This window comes from Pyrus communis, chromosome 13, assembly GCF_963583255.1.
Source record: "Pyrus communis chromosome 13, drPyrComm1.1, whole genome shotgun sequence".
Lineage (NCBI taxonomy): Eukaryota > Viridiplantae > Streptophyta > Magnoliopsida > Rosales > Rosaceae > Pyrus > Pyrus communis.
Genome location: NC_084815.1, coordinates 18,186,079 through 18,206,135, shown reverse-complemented (window position 1 = coordinate 18,206,135; position 20,057 = coordinate 18,186,079). Strand labels below are relative to the sequence as shown.

The 20,057-nt window shown below is 39.5% G+C and overlaps 1 protein-coding gene and 1 pseudogene across 1 annotated transcript; both read right to left on the bottom strand.

The window, feature by feature from the left end:
* Positions 1-1,918: 1,918 nt before the first annotated feature.
* LOC137712294 (protein trichome birefringence-like 10) lies at positions 1,919-2,747 on the bottom strand (annotated as a pseudogene).
* Positions 2,748-9,915: 7,168 nt separating this feature from the next.
* On the bottom strand, positions 9,916-11,802 carry LOC137711870 (transcription factor bHLH14-like). The gene is made up of 2 exons (XM_068451026.1): positions 11,019-11,802; positions 9,916-10,670 (listed from the first exon to the last, which is right to left on the bottom strand). The coding sequence occupies exons 1-2, from the start codon at positions 11,800-11,802 to the stop codon at positions 9,916-9,918; spliced, it is 1,539 nt and encodes a 512-aa protein (XP_068307127.1).
* Positions 11,803-20,057: the final 8,255 nt, after the last annotated feature.

The following is a 20,057-nucleotide window of genomic DNA, read 5'->3' as shown; positions in this document are numbered from 1 at the left end:
TCCAACATGGGCCAACGCCTACTTGCTCGCTCCCGTCAGGTTGAATCGTTGATGACAGAGGTGGAAAGTCTCAAGCAAGAGATCAAGCAGCTGAAGTATGAGAATAGAAGTTTGCACGTGCTTGCAAACAACTATTCGACGGGCATGAAGAGGAAGCTTGATGAGCTGCAAGAATCTGAAGGTCGGATTCAAAGTGATCGTCAAAGGTTTTCGTCTTTCCTCCAGAGGCACCTTTTTCCTGGGTCTTCCAGCGTTTGGCCAAGTATTGAGGCCAGGAATGCTCTAGCTTCAATGCCTCCCGCTCCGATGCCTTCTGCTCCGATGCCTTCTGCTCCGATGCCTTCCGCTTCTAGAGTTTTGCCAAGTAATGGGGCTTCACGTGAACATCCTTTGTGAAAGCTCCATCTTTTTTTTTTTTTTTTTTTTTTTTGTACACTCTTGTAATTTCTTGGAGATTAATGGACATGCTTTATTTTATTCAGTGTATTGTGCTAAATACAGATAAAACATATACATCACCGTCCATCATCATTCCTTTTTATTTTTTTTTATTATTATTATTTTTTTTTTTTTTTTTTTTTTTTTTTACTTTTCTTTGCTTTCGGTGGCACTGATCCACCATTCGTTTATATATATATATATATATATATATTTCAGATGGTGCTAGAAGCACCACGATTGTTTTATTCTTTCTTTTTATTATATATATATATATATATTTTTTTTCTTTTTTTTTTGCACATGGTTCCAGAAGCACCATCATTGCTTTTTATTATATATATATATATATATATATATATATATATATTTTTTTTTTTTTTTTTTTTTTTTTTTTTTTTTTTTTTTTTTGTGCATGGTGCTGTCCAGCCAGATTCCATCATTTTTTTCTTTTATATGGTGATCTGCAAGGCTGAGTTTGTGGGTGAAAACCCAAGCCGAGTCCGAGAGAAGACGGAGGAGATCTTTGGGTGTGAGTTGACAAACTTTGATTTTGTCAATCACATTCAAAGGCAGCAGCAGAGGCAAGCAGACGGATGAGATCTTTGGGTGTGAGTTGCCAAACTTTGATTTTGTCAATCACATTCAAAGGCAGCAGCAGAAGCAAGCAGATGTGAGTTGACAAACTTCGTTTTTGTTAATCACATTCACAGGCAGCAGCAGAGGCAAGCAGATGTGAGTTGACAAACTTTGTTTTTGTTAATCACATTCACAGGCAGCAGCCATGGCGGAAGTGCAGAAGCAGCCAGAGCTTGAAGCAGAGCGTAAGGCGTCGAGCTTCACGATCGGCTAGTCGTTTGACAGCGGTCACTGAAGTTCTTCGCCGATTTTGACCACGGTGGCCAGAGTGAAGCTGAGGGACTTGCAGGCGAGGAGCTGCATGGATGGAGAGGAAGAAGTGCCTTGTCGTGTTCCGTCATCTCAAGCTTGCTCGGCGACTAAATAACCACATGTCCACCGCCTTCGACGACGGCGTCTCCGAGCCCATTGCCGTGCAAGAATCTGCAGCTGGCTCCGTTCTTGCAGTAGCCTCTGGCGAAATACAAGCAGGGTTTCCACCCAAACCCTGAGTTGGGGTCCTCCAAGCTCACGTCGCTGACTGAGCAACTTCGTCGGTGGAGCGGGGAGCGGAGCTCTTGTGTGTTTTGGTTTTCTTCAGATTTAGGCTGAAGGAAAACATGTGGGTGCTGCCATTTTTGGACTGCTTCGTGTTGTTGTTGCAGGTATAGAGAAACGCAGGGGTTGCTAGCGTATAATAGATTCTTTGCTGACCAAAGTTTGTTCAAGAAGACACCTACCTGCAAAACAAAATTACTTCTGATTGTTGTTTGTGGTTTGTTCCCCTTCCCTGCAAGACTCAATTCGAAATCGCCGGCAATGGGATTAGTCTTACGTTGCTTCTTTTCTCTCAATTTCTCTCTTAATTTCTGCAGTCTCTCTTCTTTCTGTGTCCCGTGTTGAAGACCAACACATCGGCATCTCTCCACTTTACAGAATTCCAATCCATTTGATCCACTTTCAGAGTTGTTCTGACATTTTGCAAAGCTCCAGAAGGAGGACGGCTCTGCAGCACCAGAAACGGAGACCTGTAGTACTCCACAGTGCAGTTAAAATCCTTGAATTTGAAGACCAAGAACCCTTTGTGCTTAGTGATTGGTTTTCCATTAACTTCGTAGATTGAATCCTCATTAGGAACTGCAGAAGAGAGCATGCACAGGAGTGATTCCCATTGGTTTCTCCCGATCGAATCGCCAACAAAAACAAGCCGCTTGTTACGCAGTTTTTTCAACATCAACTTCGCGTCAAATCTGGGCAAGTTGCAATGCCTGGGTTGCCATCTCCACTTGGTGTAAAACAAATCAGGACGGCCATTCTCCGAGCACCTAAACCCTTCATCCACAAACCGGCAATCGTTGGATTGATACAGCGGATACGCCTCGTCCCACACCCAATCCCCTTCAAACACGTCACACCCACCACCCTCTTCTTCCAGAAACTCAACCCTCCGGTGCTTGCCCGGCCAGTTACTCTGCAGCCACATAAACCGCTCTGATTGGCCTGGGGAACTGAAACCCTTTGGCCAAAGCTCTGTCATCCAAGTAAACGAAGCACAGAATCACGCAAACACTGGCAAAGAAGAATCCCAGAACGCCCAGGGACGGCTCCAACGGCTTCAAACGCCTGAACTTTTTGAAAGCTTCGAAGAACTGCATGGTTTCCGGGTCGGGCTGGGATGAGTGCTTAGACATTGGAGCTTGAACTCGAATTCTGGGATGTGGGTTTTGCTCTGGTCAAGTTTTTAAAGGACAGAGAGAGAGAGAGAGAGAGAGGTGTGGTGTGAAGGGACTTCGAGAGCTGGGCCTGGATTGTCGGTGGAGGTTGAATTGGAGAATTGGACCGTGCCCATGTTGAGAGACGAAGTTGCAAAGCGATCAAACTGCGACCGCAATTCGATCAATCTGATTTGTGCCGGGAGGGTCTTGAAAGACGGCGGCGGCGATGAGATCGAGGAGAACTTCTCAAGACACCCAACTCCCCATGAGGAGGTACGGGTCTCGCAAGTGATGATGATGAATCGAACGGCGCGGCAACAACAGAGGCAGCGGAGGTGAAGAGAAAGATGGGTAGAGGGACGGCAGCTTTTGGGACTTCAAGTCTTTCGAAGAAGCCAAGGTTCTGATGGCCTCGTCGGCTGTCTCGACCCTGTAGTCATCTTCGTCGACAATGGCCTTCACCAGCCTCTCCAGCTGCTTCTTTATCTCCACGGCCTTCGCCTTCTCCGCCGCCGTGGACGCATCGGCGTCGGTCACAGTTCCCTCCCCGGAGACGAAACCTTTCCTGGCCATTTGCGGAAGAAAGAAGAAAAATTGAGATCAGGGGTTGCTGTTGCTCTGATTATTCGTCTCAGATGAATGGGACGTCGAGAATTGTAGACCGCTGCTGCAGCTGCATCGTCTCGTCTGTCAGAGGAAGGCGAGAGAGACACAGAGAGAAATGCTCTGTTTTCCTGGATTTCTTTTTGTTTTGGTTTCTGTGTGCGACTGACTGAGAGGAGAGAGAGCTGGGCCTGGATTTGGGCTGCTCCTTTTTTGTGGACTTCAACTTCCGTTTCTTTGAGTTGGCATGGGTCTTAAGTGTAGGCAAACCCACTTTAACATGTATATATATATATATATATATATATTTATTTATTTTTTATTTTTTATTTTTTATTTTATTTTTTTTTATTTTTTTTTTGAGTAGAGAATAAATATATACATATATATATATTTTTTTTAATACATAGTAACATATGTATTTTTTTTTTTCTTTTCTTTTGTAATTGACTTTCTTTAATGAAACATTTATTTATTTTGATGTGACTGTACTTGAAGTTTTGAAGTTTCAAGTTGCCTACGTACTCTTCCAAAGAAGAGATCAAGTCATAACGTAGTTCAAATGAGTGATGGTTTTGATGATGATTTTGCCGTACACAGTTTTTGCTCTTGCGGGCCAGGAGCGTTTGTTGTCGCCTTTTATGCTCGTGCGGACAAGGAGCGTTTGTTGTCGCCTTTTATGCTCGTGCGGACAAGGAGCTTTGGTTGTCGCCTTTTAGGCTCGTGCGAACGAGGAGCGTGTTTTTTTTTTTTTTTTTGATGATTTTGTCAAACGATCTGGGAGAGGCATTCCTTGCAATCTTCATAGCAAGGAGTCTTGACTGAGTGATTGAAGAAGTCTTCGGGGAAGAAATCGCGCATTGTGATGGCAACAGGCGATCTTTGTGTCATAATTTCATCATCCTCAACATTTTCATGTAATATTGAAGGTTGACGGTAGCTGCTTTGCCCCCTTTCCGATTGGTGAACTTGTGGAGGAGACCTATGTTTCTTGTGCATTTTCTTTGGAGTGACATAAGTCCATCCTTCAACTTCACTTGACTTGACTGACATGGTTTTGGAGCATGCCCCCAGCGGTTGAGGTGAAGATTTTGAGTTCAAAGAGCCAGAAGTGATGGTGGTATAGTCTGACTTCACCACATCATTAAGATCTAGCTCGATGATCCCTTTCTGAGCCAACTTCATGATGAGATCTTTTAGCACAAAGCACTTTTCCGTCGGATGACCAATGAAGCGGTGGAATTTACAGTACCTTGGACTGTCAGTACGGTTCATCTCTTCCGGCCGTTTACACTCAGGTAGGTTGATCACCTTTTTTTCCAGCAAGTCATCTAACATGGCAACCACGTCAGAGTCGGGGAATGGATAAGTCTTCTCCTCAAGCTCCTTCAAAGTGCGTCTACGTATCTCTTGATCACGAAAAGCTTCGGTTTGAATCGCCTTGCCTCGTGTATGGGTTTTGACTGGAGTTGTGTTGACCGTCATTGCTTCCTTGGTGGGTTTCCACGCAGCCTTATCCACCTTTGGCCCCAAAACTTTGTCATTCTTGTAGTCGGCGATCTGTTCTTTCTTCCCATGACGGGTGATGCTTAACTCCATATCATGGGCGCGGGTGGCTAACTCCTCAAATGTTCGTGGTTTGATGCCTTGAAGGATGTAGTGTAGTCCCCACTGCATGCCTTGAACGCACATCTCAATGGCAGAGGTTTCAGAAAGCCGATCTTTGCAATCCAGACTTAAAGAACGCCATCTATTTATGTAGTCGATGACAGGTTCATCTTTCCACTGTTTCGTACTGGTCAGCTCTAGCATGCTTACAGTACGACGAGTGCTGTAGAAATGGTTGAGGAATTCCCTTTCTAGCTGGTCCCAACTGTTGATAGACTTGGGTTCGAGGTCGGTGTACCAGTCAAAAGCGTTACTTTTCAGCGAACGCAAGAACTGTTTGACAAGGTAGTCTCCCTCTGTCCCAGCATTGTTGCAAGTTTCAATGAAATGGGCGACATGTTGCTTCGGGTTGCCTTTTCCATCGAACTGCATGAATTTTGGGGGCTGATAACCCCTTGGCATCTTCAAAGCATCAATCTTCTTGGAGTAAGGCTTTGAGTACAGTGCGGAGTCATGCGAGCTTCCTTCGTACTGTGTCTTGACAGTGCTTGCGATCATCTCCTGTAGCTGCTGGATAGAGAGAGATCCCATGAATGCCGTTGCTTGGTCTAGCTTCGGCTTCTCTTCAACTTTCTCCGCTGGTGGCTCCTCTTCTTCGTCGTCTTCTTTCTTTAACAGGCCAATATTTGGGTCGACTTTCACGTCGGGCAGCGCATCTAGTTGGTTGACAAGTGCGGCAATCTGCAAGTCCTTCTCTTCCACAGTCCGTGTGAGCTTTGCGATTGCTTCATTCATCTGAGCTAGCTGCTCCTCGATTGAAGTTGCTCCAGTGGTCATGACTTGCATGGTTGTACTACCACTCGAATCAGCGTCGGAGAGTAGGGACTCTGAGTATTTCCTCGGGCTTTCCCCCTTTGATGCCCTTAGCGAGGCTAGGGTGATCACAGGCTCGTACCTCAAGTGCTCTTGTTCATTTGACAGAGTTAATGCAGGGGCGGAAGCCGCAGCAAAAAGAGCTCTTGCCTTACTTCGGGTTATGATGCCCGAAATATCACCACTTGCGGCGATGATGTTCTTGTTCTTTGCTTTGATTGCAGGAACAGCTTGATCCTTTCTTGATGCCATTTGCGTTTTTCGATGATTTGAGGATAGAGATGAGAGGTAGAGATCGTCCCACTGGGCGTGCCAAATTTGTAAACACGAAAAATTCCTGAAACAAGAGACAAGAATAACGCGTACAAAATATATTTTTTTGTGTTTAATGATTTTGGGGTTACAATCTCTTTGTAATTTGATCCTCTGATTCTATCTTCGTAGGGTGTAGGTTTGTGGATGAGCTGTTGATCCAAAGGGCCGTCGGGGCTTGATCTAGGGATGAACAGTTGATGAACGGATCTTCGAGGGCTTTTGGGCTTGATCTTGAAGACTGGGTGTATGGATTTCTTCAAGGGGGCCGTCGGAGCTTGATCTTGAGGGTTGATGGATGAGCGGATCTTCAAGGGCTTTTGGGCCTAATCTTGAAGACTAGGATGAGCGGATCTTCAAGGGCTTTTGGGCCTAATCTTGAAGACTGATGGATGAGCGGATCTTCAAGGGCTTTTGGGCCTAATCTTGAAGACTGATGGATGTGTGGATTTGTTGAGGTTGTTGATCCAAAGGGCCGTTGGGGCTTGATCTTAGGATGAACGGATGATGAACGATGAACACTTTCCTCAAGGGCCGTTGGGGCTTGATCTTGAATCGGTGGAAGTTCTTCAAGGGCCGTCGGGGCTTGATCTTGAAGGAGGGTTTGACGAAGAACGAAGAGTGTTTTCTTGATCCTTCGGGATTTTGCTTGAGAGCTTTAGAGTTTCGAGGCTTCAAGGTTTTGGTGTGATGTAAATTCCCTTCTTTCTTTCTCTTCTTCTTTCTCCTTCCTCTCTGAAATGAATGCCTTGGCCTCCTATTTATAGAATTCCAAAACTTGATTTTTGGATTTAAATAATCAGATGAAATAAATCATTTCTGCCAGATATTGACACGTGTCCTATTTGATGACCTTTCCAATTTATTTCGATTTTTCGTTGAGTCACACGCTACATGTAAAATTTATGTGACACGTGAGCGTTGAAATTTTAATTATTGGTTAACATTCATTTCACCGAAATTTCGATGTCTACAAGCACGTTTATCAATGCTTAAGTAATAATTCAACCATCAATTTTCACACTATTTAGTATACAAAATTTTGCTTATAAATTTAGTCTTTTTAGCATTACCCAATTAATGGACATTGTCCTACCATATGGTTCCCGTACAAATAATGGACATTGTCCTTCATGAATCAATGGTGACAATGTCCTACCATGTGGTTCCCGTACAAGTAGTGGCGAAGCTAGGATTTTCTGAGGGGAGGGTAAAAATTCAAAAGAGTGCAAGGTTCAATCGAATCGGTTGCTTTCACATTGGAGAGCAAAGTTTTGAGTCAATATTCATAACAGAAAATTGTCTCTTCACCAAAGCGGTTGTAAGCGGTAATATCAAAGCTATCTAAGAAGCTTAAATTGGTTAGGATTAGATTCTAAAAAACTTGAGACCATTCATCGATCCCATCACAGCCTTCTCCTCCAAGTTATGGCGGATCATAATTTTAATATTGGGTGGTCCCAATATTCAAGCTAAAAAAAATTATTAGATTAAAATACCATTGAAATATTAAACGATAAATTACAACTTTTTATTCATAATCTTTATACAAAGTGTGACCCTTTTCCATCATTTTTTAATAAGATCATTAATTCCTTGCAATTAAGAAAAGTTATTTCTCAAACACATAGAATAAATATGAATATCAAATTGATCATGAAATGCCTAATTAAGTTGATCTTGAAGTGTCAATAGGTACGTGAAGCTTGGGAAGAGATTGGTGGTGTGCTGATGATGGTGGACTCCGGTTGGGTGGAGTGGGATTTAGGAAATGGAGGATTAGGGAGTTATTTTGGGTGTGGTGGACTTTCTTACAAAGTCGAGCCTTTTTGTTTTTTGTTTTTAATAATAAAAAATAGTGAGGCTATTAGCCCCCCACGTGACCTAGGTGGTGTACAACACATCAATGCTCATTGTTTTACTTAAAAACTCAGGTGGACTAGATAGCACGTGACTTAGTATTCCTTTTGAATAGAAATTGATCGTCTCCTTCTTTCCTTCTGGTTTGTAGAAAGCCAAAACAATGCAACCGCTGAAAATCTGATGCCTTTGTCTGCGACAGAACCAGCACTTTGACCCTCGATTTCAACGAGAGCAGAAGGGCTGAACTAGCACTCCTAGGCATGTTTTCAGGCGAAAGGAGTGGCGGCTGCCACTCCTCGCCCCCACGTAGCTTCACCACTGCTACAAATGAGTAATCGACTCATTCCAAATAGGAAAAGAATAAGCAAGTATATCAAAAATATACTAATTGTTGCATTCTTAATACTGAAGACCAAAATCATTTATTCTTAAGAGTGTTAGTTTGCTTAGGATATATGGGATGCTCTTCAATTCAACCGACTAACTACCCAGTTAATGATGGAAATGTAATTGATTGGTTAAATGCTTTACCTAACTCTGAGAATAAGGAATTGAGCCAGTCAAGTATGGCTTTGTTAGGAAAATATGGAACGCTAGAAATGATATTGAATTCAGGAAGTCTAAACCTGTTCCCCAGAACTTCTTTTAGTTATGCCATCAGTGTTGGAAGTTCCTTCTTCAATGCCAACAATAAGGTTCAAGATCACACAGCAGGCAGGAGTATGGAGAAGATTATGTGGACCAGACCATTCATTTTCATACAAACTTTGATGAGTCCGTTATTCAGAACATGGTGGTAGCATGCTTCATTATCAGAGATCATCTTGGTAAGCCGGTGATTGATGGGGCTCAAAATTTGGGAGAGAACACCATCTCGTAGTGGAGGCGATAGCGCTACGATGGGCTTTAAAATGGGCCTAGAGTAAAAAACTAAGATCCCGTTTGTATTATTATTATTATTATTTATAAAAAACTGCCTCACTTTAAAGTTAAGAAATAAAAAAGTATTTGGTAAAAATAAAATATCCTTCTTATTTTTAAAGAATGGTCTTCAAACAGCAGTTTTTCAAAGCAATATATAGGTTGTTTTTAAATGTTGTTTTTATAAAAAGAAGACTTATAAAAAACAGAGTTGACATTTTAATGAATATTTTAATTCATGTTATACCCTCATTAATTTTAAAAAATGGTATTATTTATCCTTGCACATATATTTTATCCTTGGAAAACAAAGCGACCACCGCTGCCACCACGACCACTGCTGCTGCTGCCACCGCCTTTACCACAATTGTATTGTAACCCTGCACCCCAACCACCACACCCCACTATTGGCACCACTATCAGACCCTATCAAGTTAAAAAGGAAAGGTACTCTTAAATAAATAAAAATAAAAATCTATTAAAGATCATCAGAAACTAAAGTGTGTTCCCTTTTTTGTGTTGTGTCATACGATTGTTGGTTTTGTCACTATTTTGGGTTTAATACTTTGGCTGTGTTATCGACACCTTATTTATTTTTATTTTTTTTGTACATCGATATTTTTACATTAGAAAAATAGGGAGTTCAACTATAAATTGATCTAATAAAATGGAAAAGTAAAGAATTCTCACTTAATTATAAACTTACACCGACTTTGAGGTACAACAAGAATTACCAATGTAAAATAAAATCATTAGCTAAGGAAGCTAAATAAATTTTGAAAAGAAAAAAAAAGGAAGCTAAATAAATGAAACTTATAATTTTTAGCGTAATGCTACACTTACCGCCTAGTTATACTATCATTTGTATCATCTCTCTAAAGATAGGGTCTGCCAACACTTGTGGGTTGCGTCTTTATTAGAGATATGATACAACTAGATGGTAAAAGTAGTATTTTTGTAATTTTTAAGAGTACCATCCTTTCATAATACCATTTCTCAATGCCTCCTTACCGGTAAACCCATAAGGCAATCTTGCCACAACATCTTGAACCATCAACTCTTTCACGCTCGATATGCTTGCATGGTAAACTTGTAGCCCTAGGCCTTTGAGTGCATTCATCAACTTAGCATATGGGTAGTCTTCATCCGGACACTGAACACGTATAATGACGTCTGACCCCATAATCTTCACATCCACTTCCACAGCCGCAGCAGCTGCCCTATCACTATTACTGTTATTATTACTATTGCTATTATTACTAATATTATAATAAGAATAATGATGCTGGTCAACGATGGAGCTGGTGCTTTGGCTGGAGTGATGATCAAGATTGTTATTTGCATTATTGCCCGCTTTAGGTTTTTGTGTTTGTTCTTGGACTTTGGCCTCCAATTCCTCAACTTTTGATTTGAGTTGATTGATGTACAACACGGCATCGGCAAGCAAAGAGGACCTGTCCATTTTTGACACATTGGGAACAACTGACCGGAGGACATAGAATCGGTGGTTGAGCTTCTCCCTCCTCTGTCTCTCGGCCTCAACGTGGTTTAACAATTGTAATTCTCTACTTGCAGCTCCATGGTTTGATGATCTTCCTCTCTTTTTCAACCGAGTCATGTTCTCCGTATTCTCCGATGTGAAGTTGCCAACGGAGTCAGAAAGTGTTTCCGGTGACGACTCTCCTAGATTGATAGGTGCATCTTCGTTTTTACTACCACCTTGATCTAGTAAAAGTAGTATTAAACGTCAACGTTAAATTAGGTAAATCATTGAAAGTATACACGTATACAAGCTGTGTATTGTACATCATTGAAATTATAGTACTTAAATTTTTTATGCGGAGTGCATAATCAGATATTTGGTGTACCACTAATAATTCTCAAAAGAATTTTTTTTTTTTAACCAAAAGAAATTGTTTAGTGATAGGTACTGATCATTGACCTTTGCCATTTTTAGAACTTGATCTATATTTGATAATATATATCCACAAATAACCAATCAAGTTCGAACATGTACAAATCAAGTACTATAATTTGGTATTTGGTAAAATAGTTTTTGGTCCATACCTTGTCGAATCAATTCCTTTTGAGCTGCTGAAAACAGTCCATTTTCTAGGATAGGAACAAGTACATTGCCATCCCGGGTGGTCTGCTGCTTCGAGAGCTTCTTCTTGTTGTTGTTGCCGTCTAATCCGAACAGCGACTTTGATAAATGCACAAGACCCCAGTCTTCTTTGATAACATCCAAAGAGGCCAGTTCAAGTACCCCACAAGGAGTTGCAATGCAAACCAAAGTTTGGATTCCATGCATTCTTGCTTCTTTCACTCTCGGACACTCATAAAACTGAAAGTCGTGGTGACCTGCAAGCCAAACAAACCCACCAGAACCAAATGCCCTGCCGACAATATTTTTACTATTATTACCCTGGCTTACAGAGAATGACTTTGTTAAAGAAAGGGTATAAAAGTAAAACCACTCGGAGTCAGTGACATCTTCACGATCCACGAGCCTCATGTCCAAATCCACCATGTCATCATGCAAAAGATCTTCAACTTCCCGGTTAATCACCTTACTTCTCTCCCCATTACTGAACCCAAACTTGGGTTGGTAACTGTTGATCACTCCACTGCTTCTTTTCGATGCCAAGTGATCGTGAGTGTTCCAAAAATGGCCGCCGGCCCATGACAGGGAAACTTGGTCACTAATGCTGCCTTTGGAGGCTTGCCAGAAAATGGAATACACCCACCACTCGGACCTGTTCTGAACTATGAACTGTAGGCGCTGTTGAAATGTGAAGGAGGTTTCTTGGCAGAAAGTGGGTGGAGAACATGAGGATATGATTTCTTCCATAGTATTTGCCCTAATTTGGTTTTGCTACAGAACGGCACTTTATGAAACAAGAGAGAGGAAGGTGAGAAGCAGAGCAGTGGAAGAAGAAAGCGAAGGAACTAAGAGAGCGAGGCTCTCAGTGAGTGGTGTGACTTTGCAAATTGTGATTTGGTTACGGGCATAAATATAGGGTAACCAATGCCTGGGTTTATGCCTTGCACTATTTGGACTTTGGGCTAATGGTGCCAAAATGTTATAAACACGGTTACATAATAGAATTTGTTTATTTAATTAGACACAGAGGTATTTTTTTTTAATGGGTTTGGATTCCATTGTAAGACTTTACTCATTCTCTCATCTCTGTAGTGTAAATACTATCGTTTGAATGAGATTTACAAAATATATATATATATATATTTACAGCGGCATTTTAAAGTATGAATTCGATAATTGAATACTCATACTTTTTTATTCTAATATTGAAATGGATATAAAATATGAAAATGGCTTTATTGTCGGGGAAAATACAGTGGGATAGGATCTGTCACCACGTTCACGTGCTTATTTTTCAGCATCTGGCATGGCTTGATTTGATCTAACCTAATTCTCCTTTTCATATTCCGAGTCTCCTCATTCACCAAAAATTAAATCCGAGTTCCTCATCCTCACAATTCAGAAACCACGTGGACCACGTGGGACTAGGAATTATCATGAAAATTGGAAGAGCGGTGATTTTGAAAAAATTGTAGAAATTGTCCCCGAGTTATGACTCAATTGGAATAAGGGCACTCAAAATAAAAATTCGTTATTTGGTCTCAAAGACGTTTGACAAAGTGCTGAGATAGTAAGCCTAACTCCATTTATTTCTAGCAACCTCTCCCGATCGTCTTCTTGGTTGAACAATCTCAAAGCTTTGAACAAAAGAGATGGTGAGCTCGACGAGAAGATTTTCTAGAAAGTATGACATTAAGGTAATAGAGCGAAAGAGATTATGATGTCGACAAGAAAATTTCATAATGAAAGAGATGGGGATGTCGTTAATGGCATTAAAATCGTGAATGGAGGAGGTAGCGAAGAACTGGTCGTGCTCCCCAGTTTCATGAAGAAAATAGGTTCTTTTTTGTCATCTTCTAGTGTAATTAACCCATATGTGTATGCTTGCTTAAGTTCCAACTCCCGGTGAGTTTAATGAAAGCCATGAGATGATGAGAGTGCTCGGATCTCCTGCACTAGAACCATTAATTGGTTAATAGTTGTAGCCCATATCATTCATTATTAATTCTCAACAAATAAAATCTCTCTGGCAGCATAATAATTATTCCCAACTAAATTGATTTTACATGTTCATGTTCATGTTCATGGCCTCCCCCACCCCAGTTCAAGACCAGAACGTCGAGGAGTGTTGGGCTGGATTGAGATGGTTGAGAGCGAGAGGGAGGAGAGGGGAGGAATCTTTTGGTGGCAGTAATATTTTTGGAAGATGGTGGCTGAAAATGGAAGGGAAAGAAGAGGCATAGGGTTTTTTTGTTTAATTTTTTTTTAATTTATGAAAGCTTTTTATTTTTCAAGTAATTAATTATAGGCGTAAATACGTCATTACGTAGTTATGTGAAAGAAAATTAAAATCTTAGGAGATGTTAGTGTTATTTATCAAACTTGAACGGGTTATGTGAAAAAAGAATAAACATCATCGGTTATTAATGTAATTAACCTTTTTAAACCGCTAGTATAGGTCTCACACACCTGCCACGTAATTAGGAGGATGAAAAGATGAACGGGCTTAGACCAACTAATGAATTGTTAGTAATTTTTATTTTTTTGTTCGGCTAATTTATATACGTTGAACTTCTTTTACTGTTCAACTAATTTATATATTCAAACTTAGGCGAAGTATTATTTCTTAACATTTTGTCAAATTCAAGAACCAAATATATGAATTTTTAGTTTTTTTTTTTTTTTTTGCTCGTTGTTCAGCTAATTTATATAATTTGAACTTTGAGCATCCGTCTTATATTCCCATATGATAATATAATTTAGGTAAAAATGTATGGTTGAATTGATTGCATGGTTGCATTATCTCTCTTCTTTTTTGTTTTTCTCACTCTGGCACTCAATGAAGGGGATTGCATGAGTCCAATGCTTACCTGTAATCTAGTCATATGCTTCTTTTTTGGTCCGACCAAGTGATTGGTGATTGATCTGACTAAGTAATATGTTAAGTGCTAAAACACTATTGTGATAATATTGTTTTTCGCCAATAAACTAGTGATGTGATATGTTGGGCAAGAAATGGAGATGGATTGTCTGTCATCCCATTTTCATACTCTTTTCATATTCTTCTGTTTGTGTGGTCACGATTAAACCACGTCAATATTTTATATTCTTATTGCTTTTTGTTTTATTATTTCTATAAAAAATTAATATAAAATGTTGACGTGGCTTAACCATGATCACACATCACAAGAAGGCATGAGAAGAGTACGAAAATGGGAGGGCAGACAATCCACCTCCGCAAGAAATAATGGAGGATTTTCTTCTATTTCTCTCCCCTCTCATCTCCTCTTCTTTGTGGCATTATCACTCTTCTTTTTTGTTTTTGTCACTCTGGCACTCAATGAAAGGGATTGCATGAGTCCTAACAAGATCATTGCATGAGTCCTAACAAGATCTTTTTTGTGAGAATCTTAGGGATTCGTGAGTTGTATCCGTTCATCGTATATATATGACAATATTTGGTAATTTCTTATATATTCATTAATCTCCAAAGTGGAGTATATATAGGAATTACAATTGGTATTATATATGCGCTTCGTCAATGTGGGACAACAGACTATTATTTACACTTTAACTAATATATAACTCGCAACACTCCTGCTCAAGTTGGAGCAAAGATGTCACGCATGCCCAACTTGTCAAGTGAGTTGGAAAACACACTATTAGACACAGTCTTAGTAAGTGCATCAGCGAGTTGATCTTCAGATCCCACAAATGGAAACAGAGTAATTCCAACATCCAATTTTTCCTTGATGAAATGTCGATCAATCTCCACATGTTTTGTTCGATCATGTTGCACTAGATTATGAGCAATCTCAATAGCAGCTTTGTTATCACATTGGAGTTTCATACCACCATTCGATTTAAATCCAAGATCCCTCAACAATTTTTTCAATACCACAAAACTCAGCTTCAACACTTGACCTAGCCACCACTTTTTGTTTCTTGATTCTCCAAGTAACTAGATTACCACCTATAAACGTAAAATATCCAAATGTAGGTCGCCGATCAGTGATAGAACATGTCCAATCTGCATCTGTATACCCTTTGACATTCAAATGACCATTCTTAGAGAAAGCCAAGCCTCTGCCAGGAACCATCTTCAAGTACCTCAAAATATGGATTACTGCATCCATATGAACTTCACTAGGTGAGTGCATAAACTGACTTACCACACTAGCTGCATAAGCAATGTTAGGGCAAATGTGAGACAAATAAATTAATCTCCCTACAAGCCTCTGATACCATTCTTTATGAGTAGGAACTTGATCTGGAAATAAGCCCAAACGATGATTCTGCTAAATCGGAGTGTCAAAAGGTTTGCAATCTAACATACTTGTTTCACCTAACAAATCTAGAACATACTTCTGTTGAGACAAAAAAAATACCATGCTTGGATCGTGCAACCTCGATTCCAAGAAAATACTTCAATTCACCCAATTCTTTCATCTCAAATTCAATAGCTAGGTACTTTTGAAGGCGTAGTATCTCTTTTTTATCATCACCAGTCACTATCATGTCATTAACATAAATAATCAATGCAGTTAGCTTACCGTTTTGTCATTTTAGAAACAAAGTATGATCTGAATGACTTTGGACATACCCAAATTTCTTCATTGAACTTGTAAACCTCCCAAACCATGCTCTAAGAGATTGTTTCAAACCATAGAAAGCCTTTCGCAACCTGCACACAACACCTTTTCCAGGAGATGTTCCAATACCAGGTGGGAGATCCATATAAACTTCTTCCTTGAGATCACCATGAAGGAAAACATTCTTAACATCAAACTGCAACAGAGGCCAATCTTGATTTGCTACTAAGGATAGAATAACACCCACATTATTAAGTTTGGCAACAGGAGCAAAAGTTTCCAGATAGTCCACCCCATAGGTTTGAGTATAACGTTTAGCAACTAATCTGGCCTTATACTGGTCAATAGAACCATTTGCTTTGTGCTTAATAGTGAACATCCATCTACATCCAACAACTTTTTCCTGTTTGGTAAAAGAACCAAATCCCAAGTGAAATTTTTTTCCAAAGCTTCCATCTCAACTTTCATGACATCAACCCACTTAGGGTTAGACAAACATCATGCAATTTTGTTGGAATTGATACACTAGATAGATGACATATGTAAGATGCATATGGTTTGGACAAACAATGAGTAGACACATAATTATTGATAGGATATTTGGCTTTAGCATGCATATCAGGCTCATATTGTACTTTACGATTTCCATGATTAGGTCGTGGAGGCAACTGATAAGTAGAAGAATCATCAGAATTTACCTCATGTATGTCACTATCTTGTACCAAACTGTTAGAAGAATCATCACTAGGCGAACCATCATTAGGCAACTCGTTAAACATACCAACAACAGGCAACCGGTCATCAGAAGGTAATTCGTCAGACATACTAACATCAGGCAACTCGTTGGGCACATCTGATCTGTAGTTAGTAGAAATAGTTTTAGGAATGACAATTGACCGATCACTATCCATAGCCGATTGATCAGTATATAGCAACATAATAAGTTTTGTCCCCAACTCTGCCTGTAACACATCATTCATACCATTTCTTCGAATCTACACTTCACTCCTCATCTCCCCTTGAAGTGGAGAGTCGGAATAGGGCTTCACAAAATACGAAACATCCTCGTGGAAGGTGATAACCATGGTAATATAAGTTTTCTTTGTCGGAGGATGATAACACTTATAGCCTTTCTGATTGTTAGCATACCCAATAAATACACATCGAAGAGCACATGCATCAAGTTTACTCACCTGATAAGAGTAGAATGCATATATGCAATACACCCAAACACCTTCGGAGGAAGTTTTGATATAGAAACAAGAGAAACATGTTTTTGTAGCACATCAAGCGATATTTGAAACTCAAGAACCCTACTTGGAACACGATTTATCAAATACACAACAAGCAAAACAGCATGACCCCACAAATGATTAAGAACACATTTATCCAACATTAAGGAGCGAGCAACCTCCATTATTTGACGATTCTTCCATTCGGACACACCATTTTGTTGGGGTGTAAAAGAAGTAGTCGTCTGGTGAATAATACCCTGATAAAAAAAAAAGCATGCCAAAGTGTGATTCACATATTCTCCTCCGTTATCAGACCTGAAGACCTTAACTTTGGTCTAAAATTGAGTATACACCATTGCATAAAATTCTTGATGAAGCAAAGGAACATCACTCTTATTCTTCATTAAGAACACCCAAGTTAATCGAGTACAATCATCAATAAAAGTAACAAACCAATGGAATCCATTATAAGTAACCTTCGACGGACCCCACACATCAGAATGTATTAAATCAAATGGCAAAGTAGCTTTAGACTCACTTATGGGAAAGGAAGCACGATGACTCTTGGGCATGAAACATGTTTCACACTTGAATCCTGAATCATTACAAGTGCAAAACAAAGAAGGAAATAGATGCTTCATATAACTAAATGATGGATGTCCCAATCATCGATGCCACAACCAAATTTGATGTCTGTCATCAACTTTAGCACTTAAAACTTGATGATTATTTGAACTGGAAACAACAGTATCATTTGTAGTCAAGATGTGCAAACCCTCTATTCTTTTACCACGACTAATTATCTTCTGAGTTTGAATGTCTTGAAAATAACAATACGTAGGGTATAAGTGAGCAGAACAATATAAGGTATCAAGTAGTTTTCCTATCGACAAAAGATTGCACTTAACATCAGGAACAAGTAAAGCATGAACCAGTGCTAAGGTAAGAGTAAGAGAGATAATGCCTTCACCCGTCACAAGGGAAAGTGCTCCATTTGCACTAGTAATATATGGATCACAAACATACTCACATAACCCATCAAACACTCTAAGGTCACTAGTTACATGATCAGTGGCCCCAGTGTCAATTATCCATATATTTATTCCACCAAGATGCATAACAACACTATGATTATATTGAGCCATTGAACTAAATCATGAACAATAAAGGCACAAAAGATACGCAGTAGAATGAAAACAATTTACCAGAACACTGTAGCAGATGACTGTTCATGAACAGGGTAGCAGATCACTGTAACAAGGCACTGTTTACTGTATTGTAGCGCGACATTACTTTGATGCCATTTCAAACTAAACATGGTAAATACCAAAAATATATATGACAATATTTGGGAATTTCTTATTTTATTTGACAGGGAGAGAGGGGGCCAATGGCACAGAGAAAGATATGTGTTTGTAAGGTTGTGTAGAGGATGTGTTATTCTCCCTACGCAGTGCCTTTATTTATAATAATAAGGGAGGGAAGATTCCTTCTCCTCCAAGGAATACAAGTCCTAATAGGAAAGAATAACTAGAATCAAATATAATCTAGGATTTACACAATCATACTTAAATACAAAGTTTATAACACTTTTATAGAATTATACCACTATTTTAAATTAATGATAATCAAAACCAAAAGTTGATATGAAAGTACTCATATACCCATAAAATTGTTGGAAAATTAGTTATTCGTTTTATTATTTGAATTTGGGCCTAGTCTGTTAGAATTAGGTTTTCTTTTCCTTACTTATTAAGGATAAGGGTTAGAATATTATAAAAAGAAAGCTTTGTTAACCACTAGAAAATAAGTTAGTCAAGATGTAGTCAATTCGAGTTATGTAGTTGTCTCAACAATGTCTGTTTTCAATTAATAAAATATTCTTCTTTATTTTATATTGTTGGTCTCTGATTTTCAACTTGGAATCAAAATAGGTTCAATCATTTTGGATAATCTGCTTTGGGTTGTTATCAGTTTCATATGTTTGTTGCTTTTGTTGTTGTTTAGGTTTAGTTTGATATTTAAAAAAAAAATAAAAATAAGGTTGCTGAAACATTGTCATGCCTCGCGTTGTTTGAATCGATTTCGTCACTATTCATTGAACCCCTTGACTCTGCTGCTAGACTTGCTGTACCCGCATCCACACCACCACATCTGACTCATCCCAAACCTAGAAATCCACCGCTGCCTTGTTGCCAAACCCATCAACCCTCACTCACATTATTCCTGACATCATATTCACACCTCACTACATGCCTAAACCTTCCACTGCATTGTCATCACGCCACCAAGTCGCGCTTGCAACACGGTAGCCCACCACCATCTGCTGCCACCTGAACCCACCTTCAACCTTAATCCATCATTGTTTAGCTGACTATCCACTATTTGTTTTGACGAAGCTTAGATCCAAGAACCCAAACTCAGATCAAGTCCATCTTGGCCTTGCACTTTGTCGTAGTCTCGTACTCGCACCGTGTCGCCAGACCCACTTGATCAATGAAGAAAAGAAAGAAAAAAAAATGTGGTTTGTTTTTTAGTGTTTTAGGCCCATAAGGTTATTGGTGTTGTATGACTATTTAAATGAAGTATTCCAAGGGAATAAAGAGATGGAGGTCGGTGGCAATAAAAGAGGAGAGAGATTTAATTGTGAGGTGTGTATTGTATTCTCTGTTCTAAAAATCCTCGCCTAGGCGTTAGGCGGCTGGCCATCGCCCCGATTAATGCCTAGGCGTGTGAAAATTAAGAAATGGCGCCTAGACCTACTGAGGCGCCCACTTAAACCGTCTAGACACCCGCCTAGCTTGCCCAGACCAGCCTAGGCACCTGCCTAGGTTGTGACTCACTTACACAGAAAATATATAACTTTCATTTTGCATTTAATTTTGTTCAATAAATTGTAACAGACTTGTTGTAGACTTAAATTAACACACATTATATGCTTGTTTTATATGTTTTCATTATGTTCCAATACTTCATAATATATATGTCATTCTATTTTGTAGTTTATGATGAAATTGTTTATATTTTAATTATAAACTAACACTCATTTACAAGAAATATAATATATTTACATAAATCAGCCTAGGCCCCGCCTAACCGTCTAGGCGCTAGGCTCCAGTCCGCCGCCCGACTAGCACCTAGTGTCTTTTAGAATCTTGGTTGTATCATCTCATTG

Coding starts and splice junctions, on each gene's coding strand:
- LOC137711870 (XM_068451026.1), bottom strand. CDS start 11,802: ATGGAAGAAATCATATCCTCATGTTCTCCACCCACTTTCTGCCAAGAA. Junction 10,671..11,018: donor AAAGGAATTGATTCGACAAG/GTATGGACCAAA, acceptor TACTAGATCAAG/GTGGTAGTAAAAACGAAGAT.